The sequence below is a fragment of the Oenanthe melanoleuca genome, chromosome Z, assembly GCF_029582105.1.
Source record: "Oenanthe melanoleuca isolate GR-GAL-2019-014 chromosome Z, OMel1.0, whole genome shotgun sequence".
Taxonomy (NCBI): Eukaryota; Metazoa; Chordata; class Aves; order Passeriformes; family Muscicapidae; genus Oenanthe; species Oenanthe melanoleuca.
The window spans coordinates 59,606,004-59,626,764 of record NC_079362.1 but is presented as its reverse complement, the minus strand read 5'-3'; the positions used below and the strand labels follow the sequence as shown (position 1 = coordinate 59,626,764).

The following is a 20,761-nucleotide window of genomic DNA, read 5'->3' as shown; positions in this document are numbered from 1 at the left end:
CTATGTAATGTGCTTACTTTTGTAATTCATTATTAAGTCTTTATTCTTCAAATATATTGAAGCAAATTTGTTCCTTTCTTTAGTAGTATGGAAATATCCAGCTGAATCTTTTCTAAGCGGCAGCAGTACTAGTTTTAGTCCTTTTTGTAAGTTGCCTAACTCCTTGGTTCTTTTTGATCTCTTGATATTCTGTCTGATAGTAACCAACTAAATCAACTATTTATACTAACTTATATAATCTGTCAGGAGAGTTTTGTTGTAGTCCAGTAAATGGTTTTAGTTTCTTTAAAATACTGTTGCAATCTCTTATTAATTCTAAATTCACTTCTAAAAAGTGAATATATTGTGTGTGTGTGTATTTGGTGTCCCTGACAGTAAAATTAAGATGCTGTTTTTTTATCCATGTCCAGTTGTTTCACAAACAATAGTTCTTCATTTAAAAATTACATATCAGTAAATCTTTCCTCTAAGCTTCCTTCTCTTTATTTTAGTGCTGATGAATTACTCCTGACAGAAATGATGTTCAATGGTCTCTTCAATGACTTGTCTGCAGAACAGGCAACTGCACTACTCAGCTGTTTTGTGTTTCAAGAGAATGTGAGTTACTTCTTCAATTCAAGAATTCTAGACATTCCATATTCTAACAATATTGTTTTAATTCAGTTACAGAAATTGGTCATAATAGTATGAGCTATTGCATTTTTTATAATTTCCTAAGGTGTTTGACATGAACTCACTTTGAACTTAGCAAATTGCAGTCTTCCTCTTGCAGTGATACAATGGATTCTCAGCATATGTGATGCTGTTAATATACCCCATTCCATATAGTTTAAAATACAGAATGAGAAGATGCTCAACAATAAATGCACCCTAGACTCTGGAGTGAGCTTATATTTAATTCTCAGATGTCTGTGTTATGTTACATGGTCAGTACCTTTGAACATTGATCAAAATGGCAGTACCACATGGAATTGATACCAAAAAGGCTGTTAAAATCAGGCCATACATTTTAAAAAGCAAAAACATTTGCATTTAATACCAGATGTTATTGTTTTCCCACCTGCAAGATGTATACAAGGTTAGTATCGCCCTAGAAAATTAGTGAAACTAAACTTCCATATGAAATATTTTTGCAAGTAGCTAGCAAGATGCATCACTCAGGTTGATTCTAAATATGGAAAAAACATTAGCAGCAGATGCTAATGTATTCCATTCGTTAGTAGATGGGAAACTGAGGTAAGCCATTGTTAATTAGAGTATTGGGATTCACTCAAGAATAGTACTTGAGTCTAAACAGAGCATAAAGATGTTCCTGTATTTTGAAAAGCCGTATTTTCATATATTGCCACTGATGCTTAAGTTATTAAAAACATTTTGTATTCTTAAAAAAGAGCTTGTAATTGTCAAAGTAGTTAATGGCAGTTCATTTGTCAGTTCAAAAATATGATGCAGCTAAATAGAGGGAATTTTAGAAGTATCCAGCAGCAGGTGCTGCTTTTAATAATTTTGGTATATTATACAGAAAGATTTTGTTTTCTGATTTGTTTTGAGGAACAAACATTTTAGGGTAGCAGTACCATGGATTGAACTTCTATTTTTGCATTTAATTTGGTATAGCCCAAATGCATGAGAACACTTGAGATTGATTCATGTCTTCTTTTTCAGTCCAGTGAAATGCCAAAATTGACGGAGCAGTTGGCGGGACCACTTCGGCAAATGCAGGTAATTCAAAATCTGTTTGAGCTCAGGGTTAATACTAACATGAGCAAAGCTCATGAGTAATGTATAATAATTGCACAGTAAAGATCTAATTTTGGATCATTGGTGAATTCAGCCTGCACTGCTTGTGATTTTGCAGTGTGTAATGTTATATGGTTTGTAAGAAATCTTTATTCTAATTTCAGACATGCCTCTAAAAGCTTTATAAGCTTGCTTGCTACACTGTAGATTGTTAGTGCAGGCAGACTTCATGTGGTTTACTTTTTGATTCTGAGTAATTTCACCCTAAAAAGGAAATCTCATCCTGTAATGCAGCACCTAATAATGTGCATGTCTTTTTGTCAGTTAATATTTACTCTGATTAAGTATATTATAAATGTAAAATATTTTATTTTAAAGGAGTGTGCAAAAAGAATCGCCAAGGTGTCAGCAGAAGCAAAACTGGAAACTGATGAAGAAAACTACTTGAATTCTTTCAGACCCAACCTAATGGATGTTGTGTATACATGGGCAAATGGAGCTAACTTTGCTCACATCTGCAAAATGACTGATGTCTTTGAAGGTAGGGTACTCAGTTGTTCTTTAGAAGGTAATTCTACAACAGGGACTGGAAATACTGAATAACCTTTTAGTTAACTCAAATGTATTCAAGCATCTGTATGGCTAAAATCAAGTGGGGAAAAAATTGTTTACTATATATATTAATTTATACTTACATGCTGTTGGTGATTTAGAATCTAAGGTTTTTTAAAGGGATATCTCTGTATTCTAAAAACTTTCTATAAAACTCAGAAATTCTAAGCATTACAACAAAAGGTAATGCTTACTTTTTCTAGTTAAAGGGAGGAAAAAATATGTTCCAAATGCTTGTCATCAGGAAGTACAGCTCTTGCACTTGTCCTCATTATAGTTAAGTTTTTTATCTATTTATATAACCGGTTGGTATAACCAGTTCCTCTTGCTGACTTAATGATGACAGAAGTGAGAAGTGGTAACTAGGTCTCTCTTTTGAATAGTTTTCACACAGCAGTGCAGTGGAGGTCGTTGCAAAGCCTAGGTGTAATGTGTCAGGTGAATTAATTTGGTTCCTAAAATTGGAGTACTAGAAAGTACTTGAGGAAGAATACTTCGTTTTCACTTTTTAAAAGTGTGATAATTTACAGCCCTGGTATTTTGTAAAAACAAACCATCCAAAGGGTTGTCAAACAAAAATGAAAAGGTCAAACTAGAATGAAAAAACAGCCTGTTGGAAGTTGTGAAGAGTAGGATGGATGCACCAATCTTAGAAGTCTTTCTTTTTGAAGTTGTTACTGTCACTGCTGCCTCTCTCCAATGCTGTTTTCTTCTTTGCAAAGGTTTGCAGATTTCCTTATAACAAGGGAATTCATGCACATAATTCATGCATGTAGTCCAATGCATAGACCAGGGACTTTCTAAAGAAAGTTTTGCTTTTAAACAACACAAATCCTGGCCATCTTTGCTTATGCCGCCAGCAGATTCCTCCTGTTTCAATGAGTCTGTTTCATCTGAGGCTTTCATTTGCTGTGGAGACACCCTGAGTATGTGAAACATCAAAGCAGCTGGCTTATGTTTTACATTGACACTTGAATGTTCAGAATACACTGAGCAGCAACATTTTCCATTTACCACATTTGTACTAAGACAGTCAGCTTTGTTCTACTCAATAGTGCCAGCTCCCTCAAAATTAGATCTCAGTGGCCTGTTTTGAGAAGATCAGCTCTTGTAACAGGGGTCAGTGCATGATTCTTCCCTTAATTTTCAGTAGGCTGGTTTTCTGTGCTTTATCCAGTAGGAAGGAAAGCACTTCAGGCATCCATTGTTGGTAATGTGTGCCTCAGATGGATTGTGGTATTCCTAAATCGCAGAGTAGCTTATCTTGGTTATCCAAGTAACTGTAGTGAAAATCAAAATACAAAATAAGCCTGAGTCTTCCAAGAACAAGTGTGTTTGCCACAAATGGGAGCAGCATTGATTTGTTAATGAAAGTACCTTGTCTTTAAGCTGAAATGTGTGTGTTAGGAAGAAATAAATATAAAAGCAGCTTTTTAAAGGCATTAGGAAAGAACACTAAGCTAAGTATCCTATCTGTTAACTGCAGACCAACTCCTGCTTTCAACAATAGTAATTAATTTTAAAATTGCACACATTTTCTTGCACAAAAACGTATGTCTGCAACAAGCCCAGCTTCGCTGCCTGTAAACAAGAACTCCCTGGAGTGGCTGTCGGGGTTGGCCTTGTAAATGGAGACGAGCAGGATCCCTGGCAGCTGAGCCAGGGCCTGCCACAGTGCAGCACAGCCGTGCTGGGGCTGCTGCCCTCAGGCCACTTGTGTTGGTGTGTGCTCTGTGCTCAATAGGCTATGTGTTTTCCATCTCCTGTCATTGCAACAGATTTTACAGATGCTGCTCTTACACAAACTGTTCTCACTGTAGAAATTGACATGGCCTAGTGAGACCCTATGGATGCTTTTTAGAAGAAAAGCATTACTTTTTCATATCTCACTTTCCCAAGAGCTTTGAACAATGTTCTTTTGATATTGCTTTTTTTTTTTCCCCAGATCTTATGCCTGAAGGGGGTAATAAAAAGGTTGCATAGACCAAACCCCCTTCAGTAAGCAGGGACATCTTCCCCTAAATTTGGTTGCTCAGAGTCCCATCCAACCTGACCTTGAATGTTTCCATGTATTGAAAGGTCACAATAAGGTCTCCCTGGAGCCTTCTCTTCTCTAGGCTGAACAACCCCAACTCTCTCAGCCTGTCCTCAAAGGAGACCTGTTCCATCTCTGATCATCTTGGTGGCCCTCCTCTGGACTCGCTCCAACAGGTTGATGTCTTTCCTGTGCTGGGGACCCCAGAGCTGGATGCAGCACTGCAGGTGGGGTCTCACAAGAGCAGAGGGGCAGAATCACCTCTCTTGCTCTGCTGGCCACACTGCGTTGGATGTAATTGGCTTTTTGGGCTGCAGGTGCACACTGATGGGTCATACGGAGCCTGTCATCCAGCAGCACCCCCTCTCATCAGGGCTGCTCTCAAGCCCTTCATTCCATATTTTCCCAATAACGTTTTTTTTGCCTACAGTAATTTTGACTGTCGGAGATGCTGCTGGAGGAAATGACCAAACGCAATACTGTTTGCTTGTGGCCAGAAGAGCAGAAGCATTTAGGGATGTTTTGTGACATTCGTAGCAGTGACTTGGGCTGAGCTGTGAGAAAAGTTCAAAGAGAAGATAAATGACCAATAAATCACAAGTGGGTGCTGGGTTGCAGTGTAGGAGCTGTGGCAAGATGCTTGTGTGCATTATTGTAACCATGCAGTGGAGTAGTAGAGTGGTCTGTGGACTCTTGTGTAGCACAGGAGTAGTAGCAGGATAGATCACTTACTTACTTTCACTGCCTTTGCCAGCTAAAGAACTAAGGCTTATAAAAAGCAATCCAAAAATAAACCTGCGGTAGTTCTTGAAGCAGCAAAGTTGTGAATCTCCTAATGTTATAAGGTTTTTGAGGAAGTCTTAACAAGTACTTGAAAGAAAAAATTGGCTAGGAATTAGTCAACAGCCCAGAAAGTAGTGTGATCAGATATTAGAGACTGTAAAGACAGTAGAAGGGACAAGCATTTGGAAACAGCTTCAAGGCAATGCCTCACAGAAAAATTTACTGTGCAAACAGAAACTAAGTGTAAGACATTTGGCTTTTAGATAAATTGAACAGGAATGTAGAAGGAACTATTACTTTGAATAATTCAGGGCCAGTTACATGATGTGGCACAAAGTTTTCCCTTGCTCTTTCATACAGGTAGCATAATTCGTTGCATGAGGCGTCTAGAAGAACTGCTACGGCAGATGTGCCAGGCTGCAAAAGCCATTGGGAACACTGAACTGGAAAATAAGTTTGCAGAGGGTATGTATTTCACTTTCTCACTACATGGGAAGGAGCTGCACAGCTAGTGATAGCTGAAGGTGAATGGTTTTGTAATGCGAAGTTCTTGTGTTGACTTCATTGTAAACAGCACCATTGCTGTTCTCTTTCCAGATAACATCTTTATTGCAAAGTCTGACTTAAAGGGTGGCTAAAAATGGATGTACAGTGACTTCCATTTAATACTTGTAACATTGATTATAACTATACTTTAAATAGTGGTTTTGTCAGTTGAGACTCTGAGATATTAATGTTTTTTTCTTTCTTAATAGGGATTACAAAAATCAAGAGAGATATTGTGTTTGCTGCAAGCCTTTACCTGTAACAGCAGATGTCTTCCAAAAACTATACTGACATGATGGAACAAATTCATCAGTGTCACATATGGCTTCCATATCAAGTAATTCCTTTTAATGGTGTTTACTTAAACCACAGTTGATTCAACAAGGCATGTACAAACAGCAGTGTGTGTAATATAACTTGTTACAGTTTCCAATAAAAATTTACAATTTTAATAGCTTTCTTTTAAGCAAGAGCTCGAACCAACAGAAATTTAAAGTTTAGATGTACAATAACTGTGGTAGGTGTTACTATATACAGGTGAAGTGAGCATCCAAGAGCAGCAGCAGTCCCTTAAAGGCAATTACTTATTGTACATAGTTAGACTTGTGAAATTGTTTTCTTTCAGAGCAATGCAGGTGATGTGGGCTATTCTTCATGGCTGATGATTGCTGCCAAAGTGATTTCCATTTGTTGGCGTCTCGTGTAGGGTTGTATGGGAATCTTCTTTTGGTTGAAATGTACATCCTCTCACTTTGAAAAAGTCTGACACGTATACAACCTAAGTGAACAAATTAGTGTTAAGTGTTAATTAGTGTTAAATTAGTCCTGCACTTACAAACAAGTCTTTGAAACAAGGACTCTGCAGCAGGCAAATTCTATGATCAAAATTAATAAAATGCCAGTTTAAAACATTAGAAAATGGCAGGAAAGTTTTGTACAAAATTCAGACATCTATTCTTCCAATAGCTTTTTCACCTTGCCATTGACCATCTAGCCAACTCATGGTTTAAGCCAAATTCAAGGCTTGTGCTGACTAACTGCTGACTACCCAGCACTGCTTCATTACAGCAGCCATAGTTTGAACAGCTCTAAATGAAGGAGCAAAATAGGCTTTTGGAGGGCCCACAATGCAAGTTTAGTTAAATTTTTTTCTGTAATTCAGGCAGGAGAGGTGGTGCTTTAGCTGGACCCAGCAGCTGTAAGGCCAGCTCTACCTATGTAGTCCTTTCCTGCAGGTCTTTAAACATTGCACATCACTTCTTCACAGCTAGGAGACATCTCCCTCACTACAAGCAGGTGGGTGGTTGATCCAGTTCTGCAGCTTGCTGTCTTCCACTGCTCATTTCACCAAGTCCCATAGCAGATGTGCTGGGCACAGTGCTGCATGGGGTGCAATAAATGAGAAGCCACACATGATCCCTTCCCTTCCTGTATTGTGTCTTCCCCTCCCACTGCAGCCCTGAGAACTGCAGAACACTGTCCATGGCAGAAGAAACAATCTCCCACCACAATGGCTGACTGAGGATCCAGCACACTGCTTTAGCCACAGACTAGGGGAGTTTCAGCTTTCACTTAATGCCAGATTCCCTCAGTTCAATTTAGTGATTCATTTGCAATTGCTTGCTGTTTTTGGAGAGGAACTCATCAGTTCTCTCAGCTAAGAGTCTGAGGGTGGTGATTGGTGCTAGTGTATATTTTTTAAAATAATTTCCTGACTTTTCAACCCTATTCACTGTAATGCCACTTTCTACTCTCTTGTATTACCAAGCACCTTCTGAATCATCCAATATCCTAGACTTGTTTTCCTAATAAAAGTATCCTCACCTCTTTGATCTCTGATGTTTCTTACTCTCTGAACTCCTTTTCTTTGGAAAAGAGATTGGACAAAAATGAGGGGTAGGATTATGCCAACATGTAGCCATTTAATAACAGCTAATGCAGCCTGTATGATTTCCCAGAGCTGCTCCAAGATTTGTTTTGATTATTGATTGCAACTAGTAGACAGCTTTGTCTTGAACCTTACCCTTCTGACCTGAGAAAGCTGACAGGATTTATTATGGAGGTGGTTCTTCCCAGCTAAGCCTCAGTTATTGGTAACTGAATTCTTCAGTATGACCTCAGTTCACTCCCACTGATCTAGAAGTCCTGATTTATCCCTTCCCAAGGATGAATTAGCCATAGCATTCTGGTGACACCCAGTACAACTGTTGTCACTAAGTCAACTGGGCCTGAAGTAACAAGTGTCTGGTTCCTGGGATAACTATACTCATCAGTACAGCTAAGCTTCACAGGTTCCTTGTTGTGAACACATCTTTAGTACTAGGAATGCACACTAGAAATGGTGAAGGGTTTTTAGTTTCCCTTCAGATTGAAAAAACACACTGTGTAAAGTGGCAAAGGCAGACACTTTGGTGCTGTCCATATTCTTCAAGGCCTTTTCTTCCCTGTTTAATTTATACAGAATTCTCTGCTATTGTACTTGAGATTTTGAATTTGTCTAGAAGCAAAAAGCATGATTTATATAGAGAGGCCTACATGGTCTGCAGTTACCATTTCCATCTTAGTTATGTGAAAAGCTCTTGAGCAGAGACGATTACTTTTTGTCCAGAGGCTAAAGATACCACTTATCTCATTGGCCCAGAGCCTGCCTCACTCCCCAAGGTACTATTGCTACACCCAGTTTAAGGAGTTGTTTCCCTGCTTCAGCAATTTTTGAAGTGTTAGAAATACAGGTTTGCTTTCCTCTGAACACAGCCTGCCATTTTAAGGTACTGTTCATAAAACCAGCATTCATGTACACCCACCCCTCAGGAATTACTTACAATGAGCACAGCTACTACTGCACCCTGGATAAGTCCTGTTAAAACATCACTCCAGTGATGCTTGTAGTCAGAAACACGTGACAGACCCACATAGATAGATGCAGCAATGAGGCCAAATTGTATAGTGGGACGTAAAAGTCTTGCCCAGTCTCCTTTCATTCTTGCTTGAAGATAAAGCTGAAAGAAAAAGACAAAAAGTAAGTTACAAAATGCAGAAAGCACAGAAGCAGTAAAATTGTGTTGGGTCTTTTCAAAGAGTTGATGGAAATTTTATTGAGGTAATATTCACAACTGTTCAAAGTGCTATAGCTATACTCTTAAGGCTGCCAAGACAGAGTTTGATAGTTTTGGACTTATATATAACACCATCATGTTGTTCCATTAGTACCATTATGACAAATTAGTATTTTCAGGAATAGGGTCCTGGTAATACTAAAGCCACTTAAGGCTTAAGAAGAATCCAGTGGCAGTCAAACCAGTATTTTGATCCTGTATGAACCACAGATAAGCTTTATACAAAATACTTTACTATACATAGAGCTGACTAATTTTTTAACTTCATTCACAATTCCAGTCACCTTTAGTATTATCAACTTCTAGCACAGCATTGCAGCTGTAGCTAAGTATCAGAACTAACCTGATGTAATGATTGCATTTCTCAGTTGTCACTGGTATACTTCACTGAGCTGTGTTCCTCACCCTTTTCAGCTGCACATTAACCATGCTACCACTCTGGTGGATATTTGAAGTTCCCTTGTTTTTTCCCTCCCCTCAGGTCTGTTTTTTGTTATGTACCTCTGTGTTTCTGATGTATTATCTCTGATTTGTGTATTTGTTTCTTTCTCATCTAATCTAACCCAAGACTCTGCCTTTGTTTCTTCTCTTGTCTGTCTAGGGTCTGGCCGTCTACATTGTCTAGCTCTCTAGTTTCTCCAAATACACTCTGTAAACATAATTGAATTTATTTTGAAACTTAATCCTATCACCAAAAAAAAGCAGTATAGTTACTGCATTCACTGAGAAAACTATATTTGGATTTAACATTTATTTTGTATTTAACATTTCAAGTTTATCTTCTCAGAGACAGCTAGAAACTTCAGGGCAAGGACAAAACCTTAGCTGACAGTCTTGAGAAATGCAGATACCAACACACAGGCATCAGGCACCAAGGCAGCACACCAAATTTCTGGTAAAACCCTCCACTGCCAACTTCAAAAGCCATGGCTGACTTTGAGAAGCAGTACATTTACAATGTAAATACAGGCACAGAGAAGACACTGTAGATGCAGAGGTGATACTTTCCAAAGTTAAACATTTGGGGAATGTTTCTCTTAGTAACTTACATCACAATTTTGGCATTCTGACATTTTCAGCTATAAATGGAGCATCAAAAACATCAACCCCACCTATAAACAGCTTTCTTTAATAGCAAGGTCAGGCTAGAATCGGACACTAAAGAAGCTACACCTAAGCCTAAACTGAAAAATAATTTTTCCCCTCCAAATTGGTGGGCACTGCATATTTCTGTGGGCCACAAATTCACCACTAGGGAAAATACAGTTTAGCCACTTCAAAAATTACCTGTCACACAAAGTTCTTTTAACAAAAGGCGTTTTAATGAAGAAGTAGTGATACTACTTCTGGATTTACCAACAGCAGGCCAGAACACTACAAAGTGCCTAACAGAGTAGATTAGGGTCCAAGGAGCCAGATGCTGGTAGCCTAAAGAGCTGGCTGATGATTTGATACTGGCTATTCTTTACTATTGCTTTCCCTATTCCCACTAAATTTTCCTGAAGGCAGTTAAAATACCTTACTGCAGTGAAGTTTTTTCCATATAAATGTTTTCAGAAGTTGGCAAAGGGTGTGTAGTTATAATAGGGAATAAAAGGGTTATGCAACCCTTTTGCAGATATGTGAGAAAACAGGTTTACTTATGAGCACAAGAAAATGGGGCAAGGCATGCAAATGACAACTTGGAAAGATGCCAGCCCAGTGCACTGAATGATCAAAAAAGCAGTCTTTGCTCTTATGCAGCATGTATTCAAATTCCTTCTGCTTGACAAAGCATCAGACAAGAAATTTGGATTTGACATCTACGTGAAAGTTTGATTTCTGTACTATGAGAGTAATCTCCCATCAGAAGGAAGAACTGGAGCTGTTCTATCAGCTGTGGAGCACAAGCAGTTGGCCACAGATCTCACAAGCTCTACGTGACGTTTCCCACCATTAGCTCCTGTATCTGTACAGGAAATAACCAAAGGCCTTCTTGCACCTTCTACTAGGTGTCCTAAAACTAGGTGTGAGAAGGGTGAGAAATGATACCACAGATAAGTGTTAGGCTGAGTGATCATTTCTGTGTTTAATTTGAGAAATAGCAGCTGTCATTCTGGTTACAATTGGGTTTGAGGTTTTTGGTGTTTTTTTGTTTTTTTTAAGTTGAAAGTAATTGCTTATTAACCAGCTGCTGCAATAACAGATGCCATGTTATTTTTAAGCAGGTAACTTCAAACTGACACTGCTTTTCATAGGCTCAGAGTTGTGCTCCCATGCCAAGCTTCTTCCCACTACTGTGACTTTCTCTTAGACAACTGCAACATGTCTGGCTGCAACTGGACATCAGGTCCATGCAGGAAAATAAGCAGCCAAAGAGAGGATGAGCTTTTGCTGTTGATCCATTAAATGTAAATCAAGGTTAATACTGGAAGTGTTTCCAATGTACCTTTACATTAAGCCTTATGTAGCATTAAATGCACAATATGGAGATGTCCTAGCCCCACACTGTATTAACTCTTGCTACCATTTTGACCCTGTTGACTAATAGAGTGCAATGGCTTCATGCTGTTTACAGAACCTCCTCCTTTACAGCACACCTCGGATTCTTTTGCTCCTCTCTGAAGTCATTTGCAGGACAGCCTTAGAGAAATCAAACAGAAGCAAATCCCCGTCACCCCACCCAAGCCTCTTTTCTACAAAGGACTAAGTTTTATAAGTAAAACTTGTGATCTATAGAAGCCAGGAAATCTCATTTGGTTAATACTACTGGCATGCCTCCTACCAGCATTTCACATATTGCTGAGAACAAATTTGTGAGCCTATGAACACAGCAGGAGCATCCCAAGTTGCTCTGGTAGCAACCTGCTCCTGTCAGCATTTTGACCATGCCAGCTTCCCTCCACACTGTTCTGAGCATGCTGATAGATCACCAGTTGCCATTTAGCTATGTTCAATTGCTCTCCACTCTCCCATCTTGCTCTTTCTTGTGTTTGCTTTGTTCATTCCTTTTAGAAGTGCAAACAGATTTTACAAGACTTCTTTTTAATGGGATTAAATAAGCTCCAGGGTTTTTTCCCCTACTAGTTTACTCCATAATGAAAATATGTCCTCTATGCCACATACATCCTGAACACAAATTTCTTCTTAATCTATGTTCTAGTACTTCATTTCTAAAAATACACACAGCAATGAAGAGAAACTCACAGCTACTTTGTGGCTTCTTGCAAGAAGCCACAGACATGAATGGAAGGGTCTCTGCAACTGGAGAATTATGTGCTACTCCACATTCTTAGCATGGCTTTTGAGCATTCGTTCTTTCACCAGAGCAGTATTAATTTACATAAACACATGCCTACCTAATTTGGAAGTACAGTGACTTGTGTTTCCTAGATGGACTTCTGGAGGTGCAACCATGTAGGTTCATAAGAAAATTTCCTAAGAGCTAATGTATTACTTCTTGATTTTAAGGGCACAAAATTCTTTTACAACTACCAAAACTTACTCAGTTCACCAACCAAGATCATATTTTAGATACTTAGTTTCAAGACTTAAAACTTGGTTATTTTTCATTCAATACCTTCTCCTATTTTTTCCAAAACCCAATTATAACGGAATTGTATACTAAAAAATAACTTTCCCTATTAAGGTATGGGAAATCCTTCTGCACTCGTTCAACATTTGAAGTCAAAAGGAAGAAATCTGGTGAGGGGAGGGACTGTGGTGGTGTTCCCCCATCAAGTAATAATACTACTTGTACCAATTGATTTGTTCTGATACTTTTCAAAAATGGATTTTCTTCTGACATCAAAAGACCCCAGTAACTGCACTTCCAACAGGTGTCCTGTCCTAAAGACCAGAAGCAAGGCACACCTTCCCTTTGGAGATATACCCATTTTCACTCTTATTTCTGTCTCTCCAACACTAACAGACCTACAGCATCATTAACTTAAGAGCAGAACAGTGAGAAAACAGTTTCCAAGAGAAAAAATTCCCCTGTGACATGGAGAAATGAGAACACTTCTCAGTTTGTCCAAGTACTAATAGTAAGACTCTGGAGACAAAACAAAGGTGCAGAAAACCAGTTCTCAGCAAGTTAATGGCATTTACTTTACTTAGCTTAGCATTTACTATTAGTCATGTCTTACTTTTTACAGTATCTGCTGAGCAATAAGGAAGAGCCCTATGGCATTACTGTTCTAGGAGGCACAAAATACTGCTGTGGTTATAGTTAGTATTTGGATCCATTACTGGCTACCATTAGGAAAGCTCATACTTCAAAGCAAGTCTGCTGACCCAAAGTCCCAGGAGCCACAAACCATAGGGATTCTTCCCAAACCAATAAGCTCTGATTTAGGAATAATCAAGCACACTCAAGTCCATGTACACAAGTATGTGGTTTGCTTTGGGATTTCAGAGGTGGAGGGAGTAGATTAGGAGTTACTGTGTATAGGTGGTTTTGTTAATGAGGCAGGGATGGAAGGAAGGGAAAGCACAGGAGGCACCAGTATTTCAAAGTCTTCAGAAAAACACCCTTTGCAAAACTAATATGAAAAGATGGGGCAAAATTTTTCAAGAGGCTTAGGATTAGGCATGAACAGCTGAGAATTCAGGAACATTTGGAAAATAGGAAAATTCCATTTCTACAGATATCCCAAGGACATCCTTACAGGAGCCAATACCCCCTCTCCTAGACTGACAAGTCTTCCATGAGGAAGTTGGGCAGATGCATAGAGTGCCAAAGCTCCTCCAGCTCCATCAGTAAATACACTGTCAGTTTTCCTTGAAGACAGGGCAGTGCAATAGTCACAGTACTATACACTTTCACCAGACACAGTCTGCATCTGAGTATCTCTGATAAAAGCCTGTATTAAAACACAATCCTCCAAAAGAATGGACAAACAGACATTCAGGCTAGATTCTTGCATACTAAAAAAAGGAACAAAACCAAACATTTAGACAGATACACAGGTAAGTGATCTGCCATCCCTTTCTGGTCATGTTCAGCAATCCGGATATCTCTTCCCTGCTCAGACTAGGAAATAGCAGAGGGAAAAGTTCCCTTCAGAGATTTTCAAAGCTTTCTTCTACATCTGTAAATGTTTGCAGAATAGCTCTTCCCTTTCTGCTTGTTAAGGGAAACTTGAAAGATGCCTTCATATAAAAACTAGTTTGTATAAATGCTGTTACTCAAATAGCTTTGTATAAAAGTTATTAATCATTTCAGCTACATACCAACTATGGAATTCAAGGAAATATAAGAAATCCAGTAAGCAGTTTAAAAATTGCAGTTCTAAGCACAAAAAAAGCCACAAAATGTGCTGAGAAACCTGTCATACACAATTTTACATTTATGCAAATATTACATAGAAGTTCAACAGTTTATTCTGTATGTAGAAGCATTGTATTTGTGAATAAACACAGAGCTATAGGCATCAGCCAGCAAGACATTGTCTGCACACCAGAAATAGGGATAATGTCTCTCGTGTACTTTTAAACACATCAGGCTCACTTCCAAATAGAAAACTATATTATAAAAGGAATACAGAGCTGTAGAAGAATTCATGAGTCACTCATGAGCAGAGCTTCTAAAAAAAAAATATTTAAAAGAATTTTAAAAAAGCAACTTAAGACTTTGATGTTTGTCAATACATTTTGCCTTTTTAATCAGATCACCTCCTTTTCATAAATACATATTTATGATCCCTGGTAAATCTGCATTATTATATGTCTTTTAGTTTTATTTTGATAGGGCAGAAAATAAAAGAGAAAGAAGCAATAGTTCAGAATTAGTTCTTCCCCTTCCAGTGAGGGAAAAGGATACAGGTCTGCAGTGACTTCAGTGCAGGGGTGTGTCTGAGCTGCTGTTCAAAGGGATGGTATATCCCTATTACTCTGACCATCTCTGTCTCCCCTGTGTCAGCTGAACTGGGGGGAGAAATGACTGAACTAGGGAGAAAAGGCAGGGTATGTACTAGAGTCTAGGCTCTTTAAGATAGCTGAATCATATTGTCAAAGGCAATTGATGTGCAAGAGCTGCCTACTAGCAATGGGCATAAAGTCCTATTATTAGTAACAGCTCAGCTTTCAATTCAAAATCAAAACTATAAACAATCTGTTCAAAACAAATACTACTTGTCCAGTGGGCAATGGTTTTTTTGTCTTTTAATCCTCCAACTTCAACTTGGCTGTACATTCCCAAAATAATTTCACATTGACTTCATTTTTGCCATAGAGCAGGATAAGCAGTGACATTTTATTCCTCCGCAAACTGGAATACAACACTTGCCTCTTTTTTGATGAAAAAAAAAAACCCTTGAAGTTAGTATTTTAACATTTACTAGAAGAACTAAAGCACTGCAATGTATTGCTTTCAGCTCAGTCCAAGAGCAGCCAGTTCACAATACTGGAATTACTACTGGTGGCCCTAACTTCCAAGCAAACAATGAAGAAATCAGTTTTCTTTGTTTCCTTACCATAAAAAGTCTAAATAACAATGTTAAAAAAATACTAGGAGCACATACAGGTAGAAGCACAAGTGCTTCCATACTTAAGCCTTGCAGCATGACTAGTTACCCTTTATTTTTTCATCAGCTAAAAGTAAGATACTTGATACCACACACAGCTACAGCCAAACAAAGCATTTTCAGTAACTCATATCTTTTCCTTAGTTTTAGAAGACTAGTCCTCAACTTTCATGTGGGTAGGAACACAATACAGACAGTTCTGTAGGTCTAGTCAATAGCATTTAGGAAAGTGAAGAAATAGGTGCTGTGCAAACAGACATACCTAAAAATACCGTGTTTAAATACTCTTGTTTGAGTACTGATCCACTCAACCTCCCATTCCAACATAAACAATTAAAATCAGAATTTGAGAGCAGAGGTTGACTGGCACATTTGGGAGCACGAGTACCAAAAGCAGCCTAAAGTCTGCTTTCACTTGTGCTTCTCCTATGATCTCTCTGCAAAAGAAGGCTGTCAATCCCAGGCATTGGAATACTAGTTGCTCTCATCTGTAATTGCATGTGTCCTTGGATACATAAAATGTTCCCAATGACTTGTAGGAGAGCCACTCAAGTTACATTGCGCAAGATCCATCATCCCTTTTTGTCCCAAGTCTAAGTAGCACAAACACGTTGCCATCCCCAGAATAGCAGTGCCTCTTGGCTGGGTTTGTGAAGCCCTGTTCTTCATCCCGGGATTGGTGCCGGCAGGGAAGTGCCCCGGCCAGCTACAGCCAAGACTGATTCTGTTACAGCAATATAATCCTTAGGGATCCACACCCATTTCTGCCAACTGCCAACTGTTCTCACTCCTGATGGCAGCATGCATTTAGCATTTTAATTTACAATAACTTTTTAAACATACTTAAACTGAAAATCAAAGCAAAAACTGCCTGCAGCATTTCCCCCCTTATGGTAAAGGTGCTAGTTTGGTCACAAAGATACTGCTAGAAGAGGTGTTCCAGTACAACGGCCCATTCATTCTCCAAACCAAGATAAAATAATCCTGGTACAGGAGAGGCCATGCCAGCTGTTTGACTATAAAAAAAAGGAGCAGCATGGGGAGAGGACAACAGAGATAATTTGGGATCCATCATCATAAGGTCACTGGATTCCCACATTGTGTAGCGGTCAAACTCACCCTAGTTTCCACAGAAAGCTGCTGCTGGCAGAAGCTCTTATCCCAGAGATAACAGCTCTGCTTGGACCCAAACTAACCCATCTAGCTCTGCCCAATGAGTCTCAAAATACATTCTCCACCCATAGCTACCTAGACTGACAGTCTGCAAGCAGGTTTTTTTCTAGGGTTTCACTCATATAAGAAACCGTAACTTTAACCTGGAAGTGGGCTGAAAACCCAAGCTTTACATTTGTCTAGCTAGACACAATAGCTTTTTTTACATGTGCAATGACCTCTGTGCTGTAAGAACAAAAAGTGATGTATACTGCTGCTTATGTAAACAGACAATATAAACTAACATTTCCATGCATCAAGCAGTTAAGGTAGAGAATTTGATGACTAATACAGTGAGTGGTGTTCCCATGTGTGGCTCCTGCTGAGATAGACCATGCAGCACAAGCTTATGTTCAAAATTGCAGTTTTTTCTCCAGCAAAGCCATGCAGTTAGGACTCTGATAATTTTAGCAACCTCCAGTAAGCAGAAGAAAGGAATACTCCTCAGCATAATTCAGACTCTTGAAGAAATCCAAATGGTTGCCAAGTCAAAAATGTCATAGAATCACAGAATTGTTGAGGTTGGAAAAGAGCCTTAAGATCATTTCAGTTCAACTGTTAACTCAGCATTGCCAAGTCCACCACTCATTTATGTCCCCAGGTAGTATATCCACACATCTTTTAAATACCTCCAGGGATGGCAATTCCACCCCTTCCCTGGGTAGCCTGGTCCAATACTTGACAATCCTTTCCAAGAGGAAATTTTTCCCAATATCCAATCTAAACCTCCTTTGGCACAACTTGAGGCCATTTACTCTTGTCCTATTGCTGGTTGCCTGGGAGAAGAGGCCAGTCCCCACCTGGCCACACCCTCCTTTCAGGAAATTGTATAGAGTAATAAAGTCAGCCCTGATGAACCTTTTCTCCAGGATACACCCCCAGCTCCCTCAGATGCTCCTACGAGGACTGGTTCTCTACAGAGTCTACAGAATCTATGGATTCACCTGACAGAGCACATGCATTCAGCAGGTAACTTTGAAGAGCACACTTTCTGCAATACCCATACACACACAGAGCAGACTCCTCCAGCCTCTCCAGAAAGCAGCATGCTAGTGTCTGGTTATGATTAACACAGCCTCTGAGTAATGCCACATGTTAACAGCCTGTCCTGCTGGTGACTCAGCCCATGGCTGCAGAACGTGTGCAGGGTGCAGATGAAGCCAACATCAGAGTTCAGCAAACGAACTGGCTTGGAGCCAGCAGCAGCACTGTCTCACCACGCAGACAAGTGTGTGTGTGTGTTGTGTGTTGTGTTTCCTCAGCTTGCTGCACTAGCTGTCTTTTTGAAGATATCTGCACTCAGTTTGGTTTCTTGGTTTGCAGTAAGGCCGTGTTAACCAGCAAGGCAAAAACATACTGCACGGGAGCCATTAACCTTCTTCAGACATCCCTACAATGGCCTCATGGCAGTTTCTAGATGAATAATCTTATTATCAGAGAAAGAAGTCTAATCTCCACAAAGCCTCTTATTTTCACTGGGCAATATAGCTCAGCCAGAGACAAAAAACAGGTGCAGGAACAGACAGGGCTCTGGAAACTCATTGACTAATTAATGAAAAACAAACTGATCTCCAATGAAACACTCCCTGTTCAAATGTCATCTTAGAGTTAAAGGCATTTGTACTGCTCTAGTTTGGGGTGCTACTAAGCAAAGCCGTGTTTTGCAGTTAGTACAGAACTGAGTGAACACAAGGACAGCTTTGAGCACAGCAAGTGTCTGAACCAGGACAGACACAAGGCCAGAACTTAATAGTATTTTGAAGTAGTTTGCATAGGAAGCGTTTGATTTGCACTTGACTTGCCACCTACCTATGTGGGAGGCTGCCAAGGATGAAACTCATACACACAAAGCCCCAAGATAGCTAAGGTTCTTAATTTCCTCTTCAAGGACTTTTCAGACAAGCTCTTTTGCATGGATTAGACAAAATATGCCACTCCAGAAAATATTATTTACAAATTATTATGTATTATTCAAGCCACATGAAGTTAGTAACTTCAAAATAAATTTCTTGCCAAAGGCTGAATTTTTTCAAGCCTAGTAGGTTAACTAAACAAGTCTCAAACCCAGGCTGTTCACATCTTCTTCTTGTATGCATCTGGACAGTTGTACTAATACAACCCATTACCTTCAACTAATGAGTTAAGAATTCCTCCTTACCACTACTGTTTACCCAGGCTGAAGCAGAACGCACCTTACACACATGGGACAGAGGTAAAAGCTCAGACAGCTTCAGATCCCTGAGAGACGACTGTAATCCAGTCATTATAAATTATAAATAGTACATATTACTACACATCTACCAAGGTTTTTCTTATCTCCAGGTTTGTCCTTCTGTGAGGTGTAAGTATCACGTTATCATGTTGCTCAACAAAAGCATGTAAGATGTTGGATGAGAAGGGTCTGACGGAGCCCAGAGGGGGAAGTGAGTATTGGGTGCTCTCTGTGTAGCAGTAATTGCTTCACTGTTCTGTGGAAAGAGTGGATTTGGGTTTGAAATGCTATTATGAGTGGACTCATATAATTTTGGAGACTGCCAATCTTAATGAGCAGAAACGCTTCACAATTTATTTTCAAAAACCCAAATAGCTGACAGGAAGTCATATCATATTCTAGCCCAACCCAGGATATAACACTTTTATGAACTGTTTGTATTTACATTAGATAAAGACCAGTAAGCAGGGGAGACAATCCAAACATGTTTAGCCATAAAAAAACTGCTTGATAGATCAAAACTAAACACCAAGCTTCTGAAATAGCTTTATTTTAAAATAAAGCTAAAAGATATCTACACTATTCTGAAGATCCAACCCCTTTTGTGTGTGTGTAACTGTAGGGGTTTTTGTTTCGTTTGAACAATTGGTTCACTCACTGTGGATGTTATACTATTGCCAAGAGAGTGAAAAAATTTAAAATGCTACAAAGACAAAAAAGCTAATTGAATCTGAGGTCTTTAAAAATTGTGGAATGTACATATGTTAGCAACTTACGCCCAAGACTAGAGTTTAATTATGCAAATACAGTAGCAACAAAATTCCATAAAGTTGCTAATGCCTTCTGTGTTACCACTTAGCAGGGGGAGAATAACAAAATCAGTCCTTCACGTTACAAACCTTATGCTAAGAGTGAAGATAATTTGTCCTAGTTGACTTGGAGCAATTTCAATTAAAATATAATAATCTCCAAATGAAGCATTTCTGAATTGATTTTATCACTAATATTTACTGTCCCCTTGCTTTCCTCACACTTCCCTCTCTCTCCCTAAAAAATATGAGAAAATAAAAAGGAATTTGAAAATTCAATTTGATCTGCTGTTTTGTGCTTATAGGCCCAGCCACCAGTGTTTAAGGCTCTTGTTTGCTTTATTTTAAAATCTCATCTCATTAAATCAGGCATATTTTATTATGGATTTTTATAAGTCTTATAAATTTAAAAGTATTATAAACCTTATACATTTTAATGTAACTAAATTTAAATAGCATCTTTTCAGAACACAGTTGTCACTGGGTTCATTTTAGACACCACAAATGAGTCAAGTACCATATTAAGTATTTTCTTAGGCAGACGGAACATCTAATTCTTGTCCCAGTATCACCACCTTACAACTCCCATTGAGAAGTCTTTAACTGTACCAGACAAGCATCCTTCAAAAGCAATGTCCCTTGAACAAAGCAGCTACGTAAATATTCAGTACTGGGTAGCTAACAGATCTTTTGTTATCACTTAGATGGAAAGAGCATACTTACTGCTACGAAGAGCATGCAGTACATGGAGAATGAAGAATGGCCAGAATAAAATGATAGTCTGGAAAAGAAAAGATCAGACATCATCAGTTTTCTTTTACAACATTCAGTCTGCAGTGAAACTAATCTATATTACACAAGTGAACTGGTAAAACACAAACATGTCCATACTACTCTTCAAGGAGGCTCCCAAGGCACATCACACAGATTTTGACAAAGTGTACAGACTTCACTACTCAGCAGTTATCCTTTTCCAGATTGAAGTTAATTTATACATCAGGCAGTAAGTACCAGATTTTTGACTGAAGTTTGAACAGCGAGGGAACACATCTTTTGAGACAGCAACCAAGTGTCCTTTAACAATTCACCTTGACAAATACCAGAATACTTTAAATATAATTACTTCTTCAAATTCCTCATCTTATAGTCACAGTTTATGTATGAATACAAATGACATTAATCACCCCAAA

At 38.9% G+C, this 20,761-nt stretch overlaps 2 protein-coding genes across 3 annotated transcripts in view; one reads left to right on the top strand and one right to left on the bottom strand.

The window, feature by feature from the left end:
• Positions 1-7,548, top strand: part of MTREX (Mtr4 exosome RNA helicase) — a 42,120-nt gene extending 34,572 nt beyond the window's left edge. Inside the window, exons 23-27 of the mRNA XM_056513508.1 lie at positions 492-597; positions 1,666-1,722; positions 2,119-2,281; positions 5,531-5,635; positions 5,926-7,548. Of these exons, the coding sequence (XP_056369483.1) occupies positions 492-597; positions 1,666-1,722; positions 2,119-2,281; positions 5,531-5,635; positions 5,926-5,978 (484 nt within the window). The 3' untranslated portion in view covers positions 5,979-7,548. The remainder of the gene's footprint in view (positions 1-491; positions 598-1,665; positions 1,723-2,118; positions 2,282-5,530; positions 5,636-5,925) is intronic.
• The window catches only part of PLPP1 (phospholipid phosphatase 1), a 67,150-nt gene continuing 52,431 nt past the window's right edge, over positions 6,043-20,761 (bottom strand). For both annotated transcript variants that reach the window (XM_056513509.1, XM_056513510.1), the window contains exons 4-6: positions 20,295-20,352; positions 8,539-8,715; positions 6,043-6,494 (exon numbers count right to left, since the gene is read on the bottom strand). In XM_056513509.1, coding sequence (XP_056369484.1) covers positions 6,369-6,494; positions 8,539-8,715; positions 20,295-20,352 — 361 coding nt within the window. In that variant the 3' untranslated portion in view covers positions 6,043-6,368. The remainder of the gene's footprint in view (positions 6,495-8,538; positions 8,716-20,294; positions 20,353-20,761) is intronic.